Consider the following 19,359-nt stretch of genomic DNA (forward strand, 5'->3'; position numbering starts at 1 on the left):
ATCGGCACTGCCAGTTGCAAGAGCACACTGACGAGATAAGTGATTGGACAACGACAAACAAGATGATACTGAATACTGACAAATGTCAAGTCATGCATTTTTTTCACAGCCAAAAAACCATTAGCACCACCGGACATCCAAACTAATTGCCATCAAAACTAAGCTTTTAGGTGTAACGATATCAAATGACATGTCATGGCAAGCACATGTGGATGAGATTGTAACCAAAGCATCAACAGCTTGTTCGTGTGCATGTTACTTACATCCAGCCATTGCTAGAGTATTGTGCACCGGTTTTTTATGCGAGACTCGCTGCCAAGTCAAGTATTCCCCATATAGCCACTCTTATAAACACAGATATATTATCAACTAAGTAGTATCCTATTTCATGTGTGTATTGTGCACATGTGCTCTATGCGTTGATACTCGAAGCAGTGTTTTTCTCAATAAACTCTCTTCACTCAATCAAACCGACTCCCCAATACTGGCTAACAATCAATCAAGATAATCGCCTCAAGGGAGTGCTGCTTGCCAGACTTCGCATCGGTCACACCAAAATCACTCATTGGCACATCTTTTAGCGCACTCGTCCCTCGTTATCTGTGCAAAGTTGCTGGAGAGGTGGGCAAAATCCAACCATCACGCTGTGAGGCCTTTGTTAAAACACGACAAGAGGCTGGAGGCGGAAATCTTCCCGAAGGAGCCCTCAGTTTCATGCACCCGTGGTCAGCGCACACTGAGTTTCAGCCAGTGCTAAAAATGGCGACGAATGCGCTTAGCAGGTGCGCGGAATGTAAACCTCATGCGGTACAACGGCAAGCTGGAAGTGAAGGACACAGCGACCTGGTGTCCGTCTCTGAGCAGTCAGACGGCAGCAAGGCCAACAAAAGTCCAACCTCTGTTCCAAGACCGAAATTCTTCCTTCGCCAGATGTGGGAATACAGTGGTGGTAACGGGTCTCCGGCTCTTCTCGTCGAGAGGCATTCCACCAAATTTCCGGGCCAATTCTCAGCAAAGCAGCAAGGTAAGAACAAGCCTTCGCAGACAAAGCGACCGTTGTTCATTTCATCACAGTTGACTAGCGCCTGATTCGACACCTGAATGCTGTGCTGGAAACCGAGGCATCCGGATATCCCAGTTTTCTAGAATTGTTGACTTTGGGTGCAAAACAATGCCCTATAAGGAATAATTTGTCATTACTTTTCTCCTATTTTATGGGAATTTCTCACTCTCACCTGTCATGCCAAATAATACTAAACCCCACACTTACTAAGCCACATCATAAACCCACATCGTACTAAGCCCATACTTTCCTTTCAGACGTTTCTATGGTGACATCCTGCGGTATGATGCTGGTATGATGCCATTCAAGTCCTAGCTCACTTGAAGCCTCTTAGCTCCATAGACTACACAGAACCTGGACACCTATGGCTGCATCCTGCCTCACCTGCATCTGAATTATGCGCGAATCATTACGTTTGTCATCAATCCAGCATCCAAACCTGAGTCCCTGGAACCTGCCTGTCTATGGCTCCAAGCTAGATCTGAACAATGAAAGTGAGTCATGGTGGAGCATGTTGTGATATGGTTTAATAACAACTGTGAGCAGTTGACATGTACCAAGCTGGGCAGGAGACCTAGAGTTGGCTCATATCTGGCTGCATCCACGCACACAGCATACCAACAATGCCTTACCATGATGGAACGGTGGCCATGACAGTAAAAAGGGAAGCAAGATATCTTACCTAAATTTGCACCCCGCAAAAGTGCATGACAAACTGCATACAAACCGCACACCATACGATCTAGCCCCGGACGTTCGTCTATGTATGCACAGAGCAAGGACGCTACGTACCTTCAAGCCCGAAAGCCCCAGTGACTCCGCTGTGTGCCAAATATAAGGTTTTCTTGCATCCCGCGGTTGTTTTTTTTTTGTCACACTACGCAAACAACACGCAAAGCCTGGTAAATGGTTGTATTTCATGTCATTTTTTTAAAGAGATTTGGCTACTAAGCTGCACCACTCTCAAAAAATACACATGAAAATTCAAGAAATGAGAAATAGTGTAATATATATGATCATAAGGATACATATAAGTATATAGTGATATATATATATATATATATATAAACAAAATTATATATATATTGAATAAATCAGGATATATATATATATATATATATAAATAACTAAAATAAATGACATTTAGAAGGCAAATGCTGCTGTTTGAACGCTCATTTTCACAGATGTTTACTTAAAAGAGTTCATTGGTCGAGTTGCCATCCTTATAATTTCTATAGGAGACACTGTGATATCGACTATCGCGATCTTTTTCTCGGAAATATGTTTTATGTACCTAGAAGATCCAAATTAGTTTAGTTGCTACTTGTGCATTCTGGGCATTTCTTAGAATCTAAGATGGCGGCCCGCGGCAATCCTGAATTTTGGTCCAGTTTCAACATTTTTATCAATGGCTTGCAGGGTCGTGTGACATCGTTTAGAAGGTTTTTAAGACAGGGAGTCCATTTATAGTCTTTTTTCACGCATGGGATCAAATTCGATGCCAAATTGAGAGTCAAACGCCAGAAATGATCACGAATAATCAAAATCGTCTCTTTTGATCAATACATGTCGTTCGATGTCTTTTCGTGCTCATTATAAGGTTACCACTTACAGAGGCTGCATGTTTTATATAGGGTAAGGTGGGGCAAAACGCCCCGCCGGGGTAGAACGCCCCATCAAGATTCTTAATTTAGAATTTTCCGGGGAACACTTTTTGCTCTGTCAAATAAACAAAATGTGGTCAGCGCGCTGGCAGATAGCGACGGACCTGGTGGATCACGCTGTAGAGATAAAGATAAAAATGTGTTTGCTAGTGTTTTTTTTTTCTATTTTTGGGTTCCAATACCAAATCAAGCGATCGTTTATACCACACTACAGTTCAAATCGTTAAGGCATATCGAGAGATCATAATTTGAAACCAGAATCACCTCACTGTTTGGTGGCGAATTCGTGTTGGTTCTCGTTCTTGGCGCCGCTTTCTATGCCAACGACTGGTCGGGGTGAAACGCCACAGAAGGTCGTGAGGTAAAAAGCTCCATGAAGCGTTTTGCCCCATTTATGTCTTTTGTTGCCAATTTCCTGTTATATCGGCTTTAAATGACTAGTTCACCATAGTTTAATCCGGGTAACTATTTCAAAACTTTTAAGGGACGAAATTTTGAGGAAATGTGATTGCAGGAAGCTAATGATATTGGTAGTTGATTCACCTTTGCAATCTAGAAATGTGGTTAAAGTTAACAGCCATATTGTTTATATTGTAATTAGGCAGCTTGCAATAAAGATTACTTTTTGTTTATCGCATGGTGCGGACACACAACCGAAAACCACAGCGCATGAAATATGGCGAAACTGCCATTAGAAAAACTCTGGATGATCTCGAAAAGGACTGGGTGTGCGGAAGGCGTCACGCAAATAAGGTGTGCCGCTTAGAACACTGACGTCATCGCGACGGTAACGTGAAACGTCCGGGAGAGCAGCGTCTTAAAAGGTACGACACAGTGTTCCCCTCCGATGTGGAAATGGCTTTCAAAGAGCACATTATTGAGATGGAAACTCGCCTTTTTGGCTTGATTACCGTGAACGTACGAAAGCTGGCATTTCAGATGGCTGAACGTATGAAACTCCCGCATCTGTTTCGTGATGGAGCTGCCGGAAAATAATGGCTATGCGGCTTTCTGAACCGCAACCCCGATATCAGCCTCAGAAAGCCGCAAGGAACCCGCATCCATCGGACGATTGACTTCAGCAAAGACATGGTGACTCAGTTGTTTCGAGATCCATAAAGATCTTCTTAAAAAGTTCAAGTTCGAGGGCTGGCAGGTTTGGAATATGGACGAAACTGGTGTTACCACTGTCCAGACATCCTCAAAGATTTTGACCAAGTGTGGGAAGCGTTGCATCGGAGTGTCTACTAGCGCGGAAAGAGGCGAACTTGTGACAGTTGTTGCTGCTCGCAGCGCCGCGGAACATTACATACCTCCGATGATGATCTGGCCGAGAAAGCGTCTGCTGGACAAGCTCATGAACGGAATACCTCCACGGTCCATCGCTGGCACCAATGATTCAGGATGGACGGACAGCGACCTGTTCTTGAAATGACTGGTGCACTTTCAGCAGTGGACATAAAACAGCACCAGCAACCCACAGCTGATCGTACTGGATGGACACCAGTCCCACCACTATCTTTCTTCCATCTTCTACGCCAGGGGACACCACATATATGTGCTGGCCCTGCAACCGCATTCTTCGCACAAGTTCCAACCTCTCGACCGAACCGCCTTCAAGTCACTCAAAGCCGGCTACAACGTCGCGGCAGAAAACTATCTGCGGACGAGCTGAGGCAGAGGCCTCACCGTCTACGAGATTGGGCAGCTGATCGGCAAGGCGTTCAACCGGATGGCAACACCCGAAAGAACCATCAAGGGCTTCGAGGTGACCGGTCTTTGGCCGTTCGACCAAAACGTCTTCACAGAGGAAGACAACGCGCCACCGCTGCTGACCGATGAAGCAGAGCCCAGTGGACGTGGAACTGACGGCGCTGGCCCCAGCGGAGGAGCTGGCGCGGAGGGTGATGCCAGTCACAGAGGAGGAGCTGGCGAGATGGACGGCGCTGGCCCCAGCGGAGGAGCTGGCGCGGAGGGTGATGCCAGTCACGGAGGAGGAGCTGGCGAGATGGACGGCGCTGGCCCCAGCGGAGGAGCTGGCGCGGAGGGTGATGCCAGTCACAGAGGAGGAGCTGGCGAGATGGACGGCGCTGGCCCCAGCGGAGGAGCTGGCGCGGAGGGTGATGCCAGTCACAGAGGAGGAGCTGGCGAGATGGACGGCGCTGGCCCCAGCGGAGGAGCTGGCGCGGGGGTGACGCTGGTCGCGGCGGGAGGACTGGCGAGGTAAATGGCGTTGCTCCTCCCAGCGGAGGAGCTCCGGCGAGCAAGACTGCGTCTGCAAGGACGCTGCTGGGGAGTTGTCACCGCTACACAAGGCAGACAAAAGAAAACGCATCCGTAAAACGGAACGTCTGCGGGCTGAATTTCATCTCCGTCCAAAGAGAAGCTACTTGTAAGCTACCTCAGTAAAACAAAAGGGACTAAAACAAAGCCGGGGAAAGAAAGATCAGTGCTCGACTCCGAGAAAGACGTGACATGTCTGATATGCTCAATGCACTTCTCCTTCTCCTGTGGGGAGTGGACTCAGTGTGGGAGCTGCAAAAGATGGGCTTGTGTTCCTTGCACTGATGCAAATGACACTCAGACGGTGTACGTCTGCAGCCACTGTCGTGAGGAGTTCTTACGTGGCAGTAATCCAGACACGCCACCGCACCAGTACCGTTACCGTTCGCCTGCCGTTCAGCGCAGACATGCCTGAATAAACGTTGATTGTTTTGGTACTAATCTATTTCGATGTTGAGGAAGGTGATATCTACAAGGTGGAAATGCTTAGTTTAATGACTAAAAGCAGATGCTAAATATGTTTGAACCCCGACCTGAACTTTTGGTGTTAGATGGGGTACTATCCCTGGTGAAGTCCTTTGCCCTAATACCCGGGGCTTCTTGCCCCATGGCCCGGGGCTTCTTGCCCACTGCCCGGGACATCTTGCCCCGGAGGTGAGGCAAGACGCTCCGCTTGCAGGCTTCTCGAAAATCACTTCCCAGAAGCGTATGAAATGAAGAATGAGGAAGTAAGTCTTCCATAACTCAGTAAAATGTTCAAAGAGTGCTTCAATAACACACCTGCAATGGTAGTAAGATAGGACACAGGATATTCAGCAAAATGCATTTTCTGGGTGTCTGGCCCCACTTTACCCTACCATAATTGTATAAACATATGCTATATAGGCGACGTATGTACTATAAAAGACACATTTCCCTTGGTTGGGTATGTGTAGTCGAGTTGCCATTCTTATGCTTCTTTTATGAGACCCCGTAATGGCAATCATCGTGAACTTTTGACGGAAATATGTCATGTTACTGGTTTTGAGTAGCTAGGAGACCCAAATTAGCTTAGTTGCTACTTCCGCAACTTTGCGCATTTCTCAAAAATCGAGATGGTGGCCGCCGCCATCTCGCATGCGGCCCAGTTTCAAAGTTTTAACCCGACGACTTGGGGACTCGTGTGATACAGTTTTTAAGGATTTTTGGGGGCAGGGAGCCCATCTTAGCAATTGTTTTGAATGTGTGAGGTCAAATTCAAGACCAAATCGAAATTCAAAGGTCGAACTTAATCAAGAATCACTAAAATCCCCTCCACTGACTGATATGTGGCGTTTGTTGCCTTCTCGCACTCAAGGTAAGGTACACCGCCCAGCAGCTGAATTTGTTATAAACTAGAAGAATATTCACTTGTGTTATATGCACTATGCGTGTATTACAGGAGACCATAATGCTTACATACACATGTACTGTGAATGTTCTTGAGTGTCCGCCAGAATCTCGTTGCTGTCAAGCGATACGCGACGAGCAGGGCACAACTCCGCCAGGGCGCGATAGCTTAGCTCACAAATCGTGCTACCGTAGCTTTATGTTGAGGAGTTAAAACAATGAAACAAGAAAGCATTCGAGGGCTCATATCACAATTGCGCAAAAAGCTGCTGAAGCCCCATTGCAGTGGCTTTGATTTGAACAGAAACTTTCTGCCGTCTAGGCAACAGTGTAAGACGAAAAAGTTAGTCCCACGTAGCTGGGCATAGGTCAAACAGTGTAAAACTGTGAATAAGAATACTCAAATCCCGTTCAAGTAACAATTGAAGAACCTCTGGGGTTAGAGCGATAGCGTTCATGCTTAGTGGGGTGATTCGTTTGCGTCCTGCTGACGCTCAGTATCATGTCCCTTATTATAATCGCTTCTCTGCTGTTCCTGTACACCGTCCATCCATCGTGGAGCCTGCCAACATCCTTCCGGTCGAGTGTTCGAGCTGATTCCAGGAAGTCGCTCAGTTCCTGGTATGACTTGTTGCCATTGAGTAGAAAACGTGCAGCAGCACGGCGATAATGAGGCGGTTTTCTCCCAGGCCTTTGTTCCATGCGTTCCCGTTTGTCCTGCTTGTGATGCCGTCAACCAAACGCTGCGCTCATAGTTACGCCCACAACTGACCCCTCATCAATGCCCCTACATAGCCAAGAACACTCATGGGAATGTTTATCATGCCCGCGCGAAGCATGCGCATGCATCATGAGTGTGCATCATGCCCGTGTGAGTCAAGTGTGAGGCTGGTCCGGCGCTGAGGCTCGTTAGACTAGACGAGGTGTGCAGTCTGATACAAGAGAAGGTCGACTGTGAAATGGGTGTGCTGCACCTCGATAACACTGAGGTCCTTTCGAGATACACAAGCGTAGACAGAAGGGTGTCTGACCGTTAGGCGACGAGCCGACATCGGCGAGTCAAACACCACCAGACTTCAGAGCAGAGCCAGCTACCAGTCGGTCTAGCTAATCACTGCAACCCGTCCACCGGCCGGCTTTTCAGTCTTGCGGACTTCCAACAGTCATGCCGCGTTTCACTGCTGACTGAACCTGACGGCATTGGACTGAGTCCGCGACTCTTCAGCGGACAAAACCTTTGTCGGGAGCTGGGGGGACCCTTGATCGGAGGGCCCCTTGAAGCGCTGCCGCTGCCTAGCCCGGTAGGGTGAGTCACAAAGGGGATGTCTCACTGTCGTCGTTCAGGTAGTACTCGGAAAACACCGCGTCATTCCATGAGTTCAGGGACTACCTAGGGACAGCCAAAAAGCACGTGAGACTGAGAGCACGTGAGTGAAAAGCCTCACTGCTGGCACTCATACTCCTGCGCGAAGGATGAAATGACAACTTCCTCCTTCAGCACTGTCTCCAGGCAACATTGCCTTATTTCTTCGTGGCAGGTCAACTATGCTCATTAACTGAGATGGCATGAAAAAGAGATGAAGCACCGAGACGGCGGGCGCGCACGCCTGGCGATACTCGGACAGCGAAACCCCAGTGCCAGGATCAGATCTCGGTTGACCTTGGTCGGCTGCTGTACCGCATCGTTTGACCAGTTCCTGGGGTCGCAGAAGGCATGTCCGAAAGTTCGGAGACTCGACTGGCCCACTACACTCCTAGTCCCATTCCACAAGATGGTTCTCCGTGCCCCCTCCCCCCCTTCCCCGAAGAAAAGAAGCTGGAGATACTGCCAACGTTTGTTGGAGCGACGAAGCTTACAGAGCTATCTCGATCGTCTCAACGGCAGCACTTACTCCCAAAACGCTCCTGGATGTAGTGACCTGCAGCTGCGCCGCTGAAAACAAGGCATGCAGTATTGCACGCTGCAGCTGCAACAGCCACAGCGCAGGCCTCGCCGTACAGACTACTGTAAATGTTAGGAAGGAATCGCATGTTTTAGCTGTTGCACCAGCAATCCGATGGATGTCGAGGACAGCGAAAGGAAGTTAGGTGAACATAGTGATGATGACTATGAAAAGCAGCGGAGGAGTGTGATGGGTGCTGGCTGACATTACTGTGTTAAGTGTCTCTTTAGATGTCGCGACACTGACATTACTGTGTTAAGTGTCTCTAGATGTCGCGGCACTGTACGTCAAGGGTCTTCTCCAAGTCTGATATGTTCCCTCTTATTTGGCGTAAATTAGACACCGTAGCCCAAAAAGAAGCCCAAAAATGGTCTTGACACTCGGGAAAACCCTCATGAAGAAATATTACACGGCCATCTGTGTCATCCAGATCAAAATCAGATATTTAGATAACATTCAAGATGGTGGCGACCGTCATCTTGAGCTCTTAGAAATGCTCAAGGCTGCATAAATAGCAGACAAGCTAATTTGGCTTTCCCTTTTATATACAATTTATTTCCGTGAAAAGTTTGCGGTCGTCGACATTGCAGGGTTAGCATTGTGGCAACTTGACTATGCTATGAATGTTGAAAGAAAAACTTCAATCCTTTGTACGTATTTATCTACTTCTGTTTTTCTCGGTCTCATACGGAAATGAAACAAATACATTTTTATTTCTTTCTTATAACCTTTAACGCAGGGTAATAGCGGGGCAAGACAGCCAGGGTAGGAAAGACGGACACCCCTTTTATAAGCTAAACTACAAGCGCTGCCACCGCCAAAGTCACAAACCACGGTCCTACAGCACCCTTTATTGTCGACGCGTTACCACGCAAAGGTAAGTGGCGGGGTTCTGTTTTAAAAGCAATGAACTGTCATTTGCCTTTCAAGTGAATATTTTCCGTCGCCTTGCCTGAGACACTACTTAAGTCCAGAAACGTTAGTTTTCGACGGATGATACTTGGCACGGTCAATGTGGAGTTTCGCACGGTCGCACGGTTAATGTGATGCTTCGCACGTTTGCATGTCAATGACAAATGACAATGACTAGACAAATTGTTTTCCTAGTGGTCTTCTGGCTAGTGATCAGAGCGTCAATCTGGCACAGGGCAGCTGTCTCGTAGTCTTGCACGACCTGAAAAATGTCTCCGCATTTGGTATCGTGTGGATAGATTACCGCAGGCAAAATCATCCGTTTAAATGGAATTACGCCATTGAGCTACCAGTTCAAGGTAGAAGGGGCAAGCTATGGTTCCCAAACAGGTAGTCTGAGGTCAAAGCCAATCTATTCAGGAAATTATGTATATATATATTATATATATATATATATATATATATATATATATATACTGTGGAACTGCGCCAGAAGTTTAACGTGTCTCGAGTACGCACGAGAACAGCCGTCGTGAAATAACGCCTCCGAAAGTCTTTCAAAACGAATTTGCACGGCGCGAAAATTAGACTAGGGAAAAAATTCCCATGTAAAACTTTGTAGATATCCCCCGAACAGATAAGAAGCGCCAGCAACAAGAAAGGAGGGATATTATGCTTACTTGCCTGGTTCCAAAACTAAAGTTCAGCGCCGGTTCGCAGTGTTGTGAACACCAATCCCCTCCATCATAGATATGTAAATTGCGCAGCTGAAACGAACCCCTGGACTGCGTTCTTCACGCACGAATTGGCATCCTACAGCGTTCACAGGGGCTTCTTTCAGAAACGTTGCCGTCTTCATCCGCTCACCGACCACTACCTAACATTAGCAAAAGGACCGACGCCACGCGGCCCGCGGAGGCTGGAACGCCGGGTATCGGGGCCTCTGTTCTAAGGCTTGAGAGCTCGCGCGGTCAAAGCTATGCTATGTAATTCTTTCGCATCTCGATTCTGAACAAAGATTAAACCATTCCAGACAAGCAGTGTCACTGAGGAGCCAACTCAACGAGAAACGCTTTTACAATCACCCTGCGTTGCTCGTGACATTGACATGGTCGTTTCAGTTGCCATGCATTCGAACTGAAGCGGGTTAGAGTCGCTCTTTCGCAACGGTGCAGCAGCTTGGAATAGTATCTCCCTGAATTACAGCTGGCTCTCGATATGTCTTTGATGAAGTGAGCAGGAAAAGATATTATCAAGATCTGGGCATGTGCCGAAGCATTTTGGGGTATGATTGAAAACCATTTTCTGGACTGATACGTAGAGGAGGGCTAATTTTTTGATTTACATTAACTGAAATGCATATGGTTCATCGATAGCACTTTTGGAATGCCGAAAAGCTTTATATAAATGGATAAAATGCCAAATATATTGCGGACACTAGTCTTATGAATGCATAAATATATACACCAAGAAACTATAGAAGCACAAAACGATAAATTGCACACACATTTTACTTTTCAGTTCGCATGACAGAGAGCGAGAGAGAGCGAGAGAGAGAGAGAGAGAGAGAGAGAGAGAGAGAGAGAGAGAGGAGAGAGAGAGAGAGAGAGAGAGAGAGAGAGAGAGAGAGAAGAGACAGAAGAGAGAGAGAGAGAGAAGAGACGAGAGAGAGGGAGATCGATAGATAATAGAAAAAGAGAGAGAGAGAGAGAGAGAATAAGAGAGAGAGAGGAGAATAGCTCGAATGATCCTCGAGAGGAGAGATCGAGCGAGAAGGAGAGATAGAGAGAATAGAGCGATGAGCGAGATCTCTCTCTCCCTCTCTCTCTCCCTGCTCTCTCCCTCTGAGGTAGCGAGCAGCTAGAGGAGCTCGCTCTCTCTCGTCCTCTCTGTGGAGAGAGAGAGAGAGATGGCCAATTAAACCGCATTCGGTTTCACAAAACAAGTATGTTTATACGAAGCTGATGCAAACTGCCAGCCTTCTATGCGTGACTGCTGTGGCTACGCACATGAGCTTACAGAAATATCTAGTAAGTATAGTTTATATATATATATATACATATATATATATATATATATATATATATATATATATATATATATATGCTTTCAATGGATAGCCAGAAACGAGAACATAAGTTGACTATGTCCGAGGAGTTTTTCGTATCTGTCCTCTTATGGCGGCTTCCAAGACTCTCCCTCCCCACCCCACCCCCACAATCATTTTGAGAAATCGCCACCCATGGTAGGAAATCAAGAATTTGTACCAGAATTTAGGATATTCAGCCGACCAGCAAAAACGACCATGTTCTAAACCAAACTGGCATCAACTTGGGCATGCTTTGGGACGCGGACGCCTTTATTCACTTGCAGACACGTGACAACGAATCGCTGACTTGATTTTTGTTGTCGTTGTTTGGGTTTCGTACACACCTGCACACCCACGTGTGGTTGCGTACCAGGCCTATACATCCTCCAAAACGGAGGGCGGTTACGCAGCGGACTTAAGCACCCTCCAAAATAAATGAACGCTTCTCACGGGGCTTATACACCCTCCAAAAATATTCAGATCGAACAGGTCACTAAAGGGAATGCTTCACATTTGAAGAGGTTGAGGTAAGCATTAGGTGTGATGAATAACTGTAAGCATACTTTTAAGATGGAAAAGAGTGCTCTAGGCAGCACAATTCTATGTTGCATAAATATGCTCCTCAAAAAGTGCCATAATCGGGTACGTGACTACAAGTAAACACCTTAAACTCAAGGATGACTATACACTAACACCACGAGAAAGGGCCAAGCAAGAGCACATAGCGAGATTTGACTCAGCATACATCCCCAGCGCTGTCGCGGTCATCTCTCGGGAGATTCAAGTACTAAAAATGAATGCTAGGGTGGCGATTTTGCACGACCAGCTTGGCAGCACTTCAACGGCACGCAAACTTTCGATGACACGGGCAAGCAATCACGTATTGAGGGATATGTTTTTTATTTATTTCACGTTTTTGGAAATTTTGATAAATTTAGTAACTATATTTACTTAAGTTGTTAAAATTTCCAAAGAGTGAAATACATAAAAACATTATGTTCTCTAGAGCAGCCTTTTCATTTCAAAGTGTGCCAATAGTTATAAAGTAAGCTTATTCCATTTAATTTGATGCTCGTTTCAATATCTTCAAATGCGCAACATTCAATTGAAGCCAAATGGATGTTTCATTGCTTGCACATTAATATGGAACAGGTAATGCTGCTTAAAAAGTGGGATTTCGTAACAAGAGAAAGTGGTATTTCGTCCAGCGTAACAATGGCGTATCCGGAAGGGACCTCGGGATGGATGAAGAATTGACAAGAGTAAATGTTATTAGCGAATTGAATGAAATTAACTCAGTCCGTTTATTTAGAATGACCCCAAGATAATGGCGTGAAAAATGTTTTCCCGCATAGGGCAGTCCGCATTTCACACACAGTTTGCAAGCCAATGTCATATGCAACACATCGACTGAAATGACCCACAGGTATGGGCATCCTATCAGCAAACGGATCGTCTAAGGCGACGAAGGCCTGATCTCCGTGGTTGCCGAGCACATTTCAATTAGAGTACAACGTAACTGCAGCCTCCCCCTGCATAAGAGGCCACGAACTTATCTCACAGTGTTTCTAGATTACCGGTGTGAACGGAACAAGGAAATGCTCGATCAATCACTGTGAGTTGGCTGTTTTACTATCTGAGTTGTCGTGGGAGAGGCCGCCTTTGTGGCTCGTGGAGCTGTGCGTTCTCACAGCACCGCTGGGAAATGGAACAGCCCACAGTGACAGCGCGCAACCGATAACCGGCTTTAAAAGTGGCAGCGCCACTTCCATCCGCACCGTTGTTCATCAAAAGCTCCACAGCCACACAGCCATGTTGTTCTCGGTGCTGTTCGCGGTGATGCTGTCGGTGGCGACGTCAGCGCAGGTCAGGGGGCCGCTCCACGCGTCCTGCAAGGCTGATTGGTGAGTAATTGGCGAAGCCCGGCAGCACGGGCGTGTGGAACGACCCTGCGGATGTGGAGATCCTGCTGAGGCGTAGGCCACGGATAATGTATAAAAATCACATACCGCTTGAAAGACTGCACGAGCTGTTGACGCTGACAGCTCACCGGGGTGTTACATGTATCTCGTTCGTATCTTAATTCGTTTCTTGATTATGTGGGATGTTTTCAATCCTAACAGGTTCCTAATCCCTGGGAATCCATGCGTCGATGACCCTGTGTGTTAGTCAAGTGGGCGCTATTCTTGTACAACCTACTATCTGGCCAGTAATATTTGTTCTCATGAAAATGTTTAGCTTGGAGAACGCTCATTTGGTTGTCGCTCATAACGTTATATTCCAGAACTCAGCAGCAAGACGCCCTTTGCATTCGCACTGCGCGTGTTTATGTAACAGTGAGAATATTAGCGCGTCGCGTACAACTTTTACGTCATCTGTGCCAAACGCATTTTTACACTATGTCTTTACCTGCTTGTTAATAGCCTTGAAAGCACTGTAGACAGCGGCTTCGTTCATCCACTTCGTATCACACGCGTTAAATAGCTTTGGATATTTACGTCACCGTTTTCCTGGACACATCATTGCTCTTAAGGACTGGAAGCAGGAATCCATGCTAAAACTGTGTGTGGCACCAGCGGTCGTCAACGCAGACTATCCGGCAGCTTCAGTTGTTGTCTGGCTCGAACTCTCGGCCGGCGATGTGCCCCCCCCCCCCCCCTCCCCATCAGCTGGTGTCCGGCTCGGGCTCGCTACCGGTGACGTGTCCCCATCAGCTGGTATCCGGCTCAAGCACGCTGCAGGTGGCGTGCCCCCATCAGCTGGTGTCCGGCTCGATCTCGCGACCAGTGACGTGCCCCCGTCAGCTGGTGTCCGGCTCGAGCTCGCGACCGGTGACGTGCCCCCATCAGCTGGTGTCCGGCTCGATCTCGCGACCAGTGACGTGCCCCCGTCAGCTGGTGTCCGGCTCGAGCTCGCGACCAGTGACGTGCCCCCATCAGCTGGTGTCCGGCTCGAGCTCGCGACCAGTGACGTGCCCCCATCAGCTGGTGTCCGGCTCGATCTCGCGACCAGTGACGTGCCCCCGTCAGCTGGTGTCCGGCTCGAGCTCGCGACCAGTGACGTGCCCCCATCAGCTGGTGTCCGGCTCGAGCTCGCGACCGGTGACGTGTCCACCATTCGCAGGACGTTTGGTCAGTCCTGCGCCGACGCCATGGGCGCCATCGTGGACCAGATGAAGGCTTGGGCGGGCCCCGACGGCTGCGCCAACGGCGGCGAGAAGTGTCTGTATGAGGTGAGCATGCGACGCTGGGGGGATTCGCAAGCGGCCCTCGCATGCTTGGCGGCGCTGCAGCCGGACACGGCGTTACGCGCCAGGGGTAAATTAGAATGGTAAGCAGTGTTCACATCATTCCAGTCGCCGGAATTAGAGGAAGCTGGTGGCTGTTGTGTGCAAACTAATACACTGCCACGTTTTCTTGTGGCATGAAAATTTTGAGGTTGAAATATTGGATATGCCTTTATCTGCTGCCGATATTGCGGTGTGGCGGTAATTTTAGGCTCCGAAATGTTTCCGCATCTTCTGAGGTAGTGTTTCATTTATTTTTTATCCTGGCTCGGAAATAACGCTTCAGCATAGCTTGAGTTAAAATGGATAGGGCTTACAAAAAAAAAACGTGAGACCATTTTAGAGCAAAGCGTGAATTTCGATCAGAAACATTTTGTTTTCAGCTCTGAAGACCACCGGGAAGATTGGCACTTCTACTTCAATTCCTTCACCTGACCTCACTGTAGCGTGTCGTTTGATATTGCAAACACATTTGAAAATATCAGTACAGATTTTCCCTAGTTTGAGACTGCTATGACCTACCAGTGGAGTCTTGCACGAGCGTCAAAGCTTCACAAAGTTATTATGGCCCTAAAATACTTGCAACATGTGCAAACTTGTAGGGTATGAGGTGTCTATTGAGAAGCTTTATTGTTTCATGCTTTAAACAGGGTAGAAATACACGAACATCCTTTAATGGCCCAGAGTTTCATTGGATGGCACGAAAAAGCTTTAACGGTGCAGGGTTTCGTTGGGTACCAATCCTACAGACGCATCTGATCAATCAGTTTCATGATTGTGCACTTGAAGTGTGTCTGCGATCTGGGTGACCACACGCTTCCCTTGAGCCAACATCAAACGAATTGGCACACCGTATATCAAATCCTGGTTCGATTGGCATAGTATAAAGCTACATATGAACTCAGATGTTACTACGATACGATGACAGCATAACCAACCAGTGAACAAATATCCGCTGTGCTTCTCAGTACATGTCGACGGAAGGCAACGTGGTGAAAGGTACCCACACCACGCCCGTGCACAAGTACGTTGACGACCTGGAGTTTACCTTCACCGACGCCGCCGACGGCTCCTGTGCCATGCATGTAAGTGAGCGATGGAGCAGGGGACGTCACCATTGGTTTAGCCTGGTCCGGTCCGGCTCGATCTGGTCCGGCCGGTCTGGCCGTCTGGTCCGCTCGATCTGGTCCGGCCCGGTCTGCCGGTCTGGTCCGGCTCGATCTGGTCCGGCCCGGTCTGGCCCGGTCTGGTCCGGCTCGATCTGGTCCGGCCCGGTTTGGCCCGGTCTGATTCGGAGGCAAGGAATTGGCCGATGACCTGAATCCCGTCTTGGTTGGTGTCTGGCATGGTTTGAGTTGTGATGCACCCTTCGCACTGCCGTGATATATAGTTTCAGGCTACCGTGCTGCTCTGCCGCTTGGCTTTCTAGGGGCTTCTGACGATTCAGGTCTCTTTAGAAGGGCTTTCTTAGGGCATAAACGAAGCTTTGGAAAATAAAGCTGGGGATGCAAATTATTCTCGTAAGCTCATTTGCATGCAATAACATAAACCTGTCAACCAATTGGGCGTAAAACTGAGACTAGAGTCATCATGCCTCGAAGGCTAGGGATCAAGTCTCATGGTATATAACAAAATGGGGACACGAAGCAAGAGGAATGTTTCACGCATAAAGTATGAACAGGTCAGTTTTCATTGTTAAAATTCCTGGACGAGGAAGCAGACATATAGTGCTAATAAGATGACGGCGACCATTCCATACAAATCAACTGAAAAATGCGCTCATCGTGTCTTTCCGTTAAAGTAGACGAACGTCGAAACACCACCTTTGCCTGGTTGCCCTTAACCTTTCGGCATGCCCGTGGATTTAGAAAGGTGAGCAACGGCTGCCAATCGCTCATGATGGGCTTGTGCTTTGTGTACACCGTACCCAACACAGCTCTATCTCCTCGGGGCGTCTTACTTTCGAAGTTTAGAGCTCTTCCAAAGATACGTCCGAAATGAAAATTGTGGGATCGACGGCTAGTCGTCGCGTAAGTTGTTAACCGTATTCCCGAGGAACATTATGCACATAGATAAGACAGCAGTAACAGCCTTATTCCTCGTAGACAAACCAGAGGAATGGCCACTTAGGTGCGTTGATATTTCGGCAACATGCCTTTATCGAAACGAATAATAGAAGCACGAATCGAATTTGTGTTATTCGTTTCAATAAAGGCATGTTGCTGACATATCGACGTATCTATATCATCTCCATTTTCCTGTTGTTTTTTTAATGAGGAATAAGACTATTACTATTGTCTTATCTATGGCTATTCGTCAACACAAATAAGAACTGAGCACGTGTGTTGCATTGCGGCAAGCTGGCATCACTTTTCATCTTCCTGGTGATTAGTCTGTGTCATATTCCCCCGTGTATTTTGGTCGCTTGCTATTTGTTTAGCTCATATATTCTGCTATGCCTAAAAGTCCAGCACTTTCCTGCAGGAAATAATTGCTGTTTAGGTCTTTTGTCTTATATTGTCTAAATATTTTCTTTGCGGGATAAATTGGGTTGGCCTGTAAAATGTTTCGCCACAAAAACTAACACAGGTGGAGCCTAAAATGTCAAAATTTTGTCCCGTTATTGTTTCCAATGTATGATATTAGTGGGACTTTGTTTTGTCCCATCATAAACCTAATACTCACTAGTTTTATGAAACAGTATGGACGCAAGTGCATCTTGCTAAAACAGTTCAGTTCCGAGCATGAATGATGGCTATGTTTTGAAAAAGAGACAGTGATTTGCCATTGATAGCTGGTCACTTGCTTTCTGGCACGCAAACAATAGCCACATCCTCGGATAAAAATGAAGGTTAACGTGCGCCAGCGCCAGCCCGGGTCGGCTCGTGCACCGACAGCACCCCCCGCCACTGCCCCAGGGCTTCTCCACCTCGGAGACCATCTACGCGGTGCTGGACTCCTCCACCAACTACTGCAACATGAAGAACCTGATCACGGGCGCCGGCCTGGACCAGGGCGACGGTTACTCGGAGACGGCGAGCGACGACAAGTGCACGCAGTACTCCAGCGCCAACTGCGACAAATACTAAGCGGCGGATGTGTCACGGTCAAGCGCGGCCGCGGTGCGCAGCCCCGGCGCACAGTGATCGAAACAAAATCACAGTGTCGTATGTGCTGCTTTTGTCTCAATAAAAGTGTGGACTGTTCCGTTCTCAACGCCGTGTAAGCTGTTGGTGATGGCGTTTCTCAGGCCTGGCCGGGACCAAAGCGTGGGCGGGGTCTGCTTAACGCGGGTAAAAAGCTAAGAAAATCAAAATAATGCCTGAGTGACGCTTTCTCTTCCTCGCCAATTTTCAATCGATACGTTATACTACTAGCTTTTCTGTTACATAAAAGGACATGTGTGCTATGTACGGAGAGCTGGACTATCGGGTCAAATACAACTGAATTAGCTGGGGATGTCAGAAAGAGTCCTTTGAGTGTGAAACTTAGTCAATATTAACAAAGTCAATAGTCAATAATATAGTCAATAGTCAATAAAGTCAATAATATTATGCATATTTAACCAAATTAACATGCTTCAAACGAGTAGATGAACACAGAATCATGGGTGTAGCTGTGCTGTACAGGCTGGTGAAGCCACAGCATAAACTGGGCTTTCTGAAACAAAGCCGTGCCGCTTCGAATTTTAGCAAACATCTCTCTGGCAGGGCGACCGCGTTTGTACTGCGCTGTCATGCCGATGAAGTAGCTACCTTCGGCAGATAACAGAGGAGGCGTGCCAGTTGATAGAACTTCCATAAGAGCATGAAATGCAAACAAATATAAACGAAGATAATAATAATAACATAATGATGTGTTTAAGATAGATAATATAATAAATATATACTATATGTAGATATTGAATTCAACATTAGGGTGTGTCATCGGGGGGGTGGATCTCTTGGAATCAGCTGAGACAAAGTTTTTCCTTGGCACACGGATCAATGATAAACTTTCGGGTCTGTCGCACTCCAACAATGTTAATATTCATGAGGCGAGAGCAATTCTTCTTTGATAGGTCAATAAAACCATATTCGATACTAGCGCCACCTATTTTACGCCCTGGGATCTTCCTTCAACAAGTCTCAAAGCTGTCACTTTCCACACTAGTGGTACTTGGTGAATTAAGTATGAAATAGATAGGATGAAGGGCACCAGGAAAACACTGTCAAACAGCTTGTAACCTGACTTTTTAGTAAAGAACATTAATTTTTAGTAAACCCAAAGCTGTGCAGTTATGGGAGTGCTCCAGCAGACCGGGTTAGGTTCCAGGTTGTTATTGCTAACGCATCATTGTGATGCTGATTTGCAATTCATGTGCTTTTGCGTGGTATATATGGGTTTAGTAGTTCAGTTTTGCCGGTGCTGAAATATTTCTTTCGAACAATTACTTGCATAAGCATGTCGAAGGGTGCACGGTCGCACACAAAACGTTTTGTGGTAGGCCACCCGGCTCTTCTGTCCCACTACCAACTGCCGACCACGGGAAAGCCTTGAGCGACATCAGGTGGCTGAGCGTATCGAAGAGGAATCTCACTAATACTATCTCCAAGACCGCCGGGGTAGAAATCAGGGTGCTGTGAAGCCACGAAGCGATCCCTGTTCATGATTTAAAGTACGTGACGAAATTGACTGAGAGGAATTGATATCATCCGAACAGAGCTGTCAGCAAGAAATCAAGAAAATAGGGTGACACAGCAACGCTGCCA

At 47.2% G+C, this 19,359-nt stretch overlaps 1 protein-coding gene across 1 annotated transcript; it reads left to right on the forward strand.

Moving 5' to 3' along the window:
• The first annotated feature begins 13,114 nt into the window (after positions 1–13,114).
• On the forward strand, positions 13,115–17,824 carry LOC119109614 (uncharacterized). The gene is made up of 4 exons (XM_037233317.1): positions 13,115–13,226; positions 14,446–14,554; positions 15,577–15,693; positions 17,527–17,824. Exons 1-4 carry the CDS (start codon positions 13,135–13,137, stop codon positions 17,695–17,697), a joined length of 489 nt encoding a protein of 162 aa, XP_037089212.1. The 5' UTR covers positions 13,115–13,134; the 3' UTR covers positions 17,698–17,824.
• Positions 17,825–19,359: the final 1,535 nt, after the last annotated feature.

Source organism: Pollicipes pollicipes, unplaced genomic scaffold (assembly GCF_011947565.3).
Source record: "Pollicipes pollicipes isolate AB1234 unplaced genomic scaffold, Ppol_2.1 Scaffold_7231;HRSCAF=8579_pilon_pilon_pilon, whole genome shotgun sequence".
Lineage (NCBI taxonomy): Eukaryota > Metazoa > Arthropoda > Thecostraca > Pollicipedomorpha > Pollicipedidae > Pollicipes > Pollicipes pollicipes.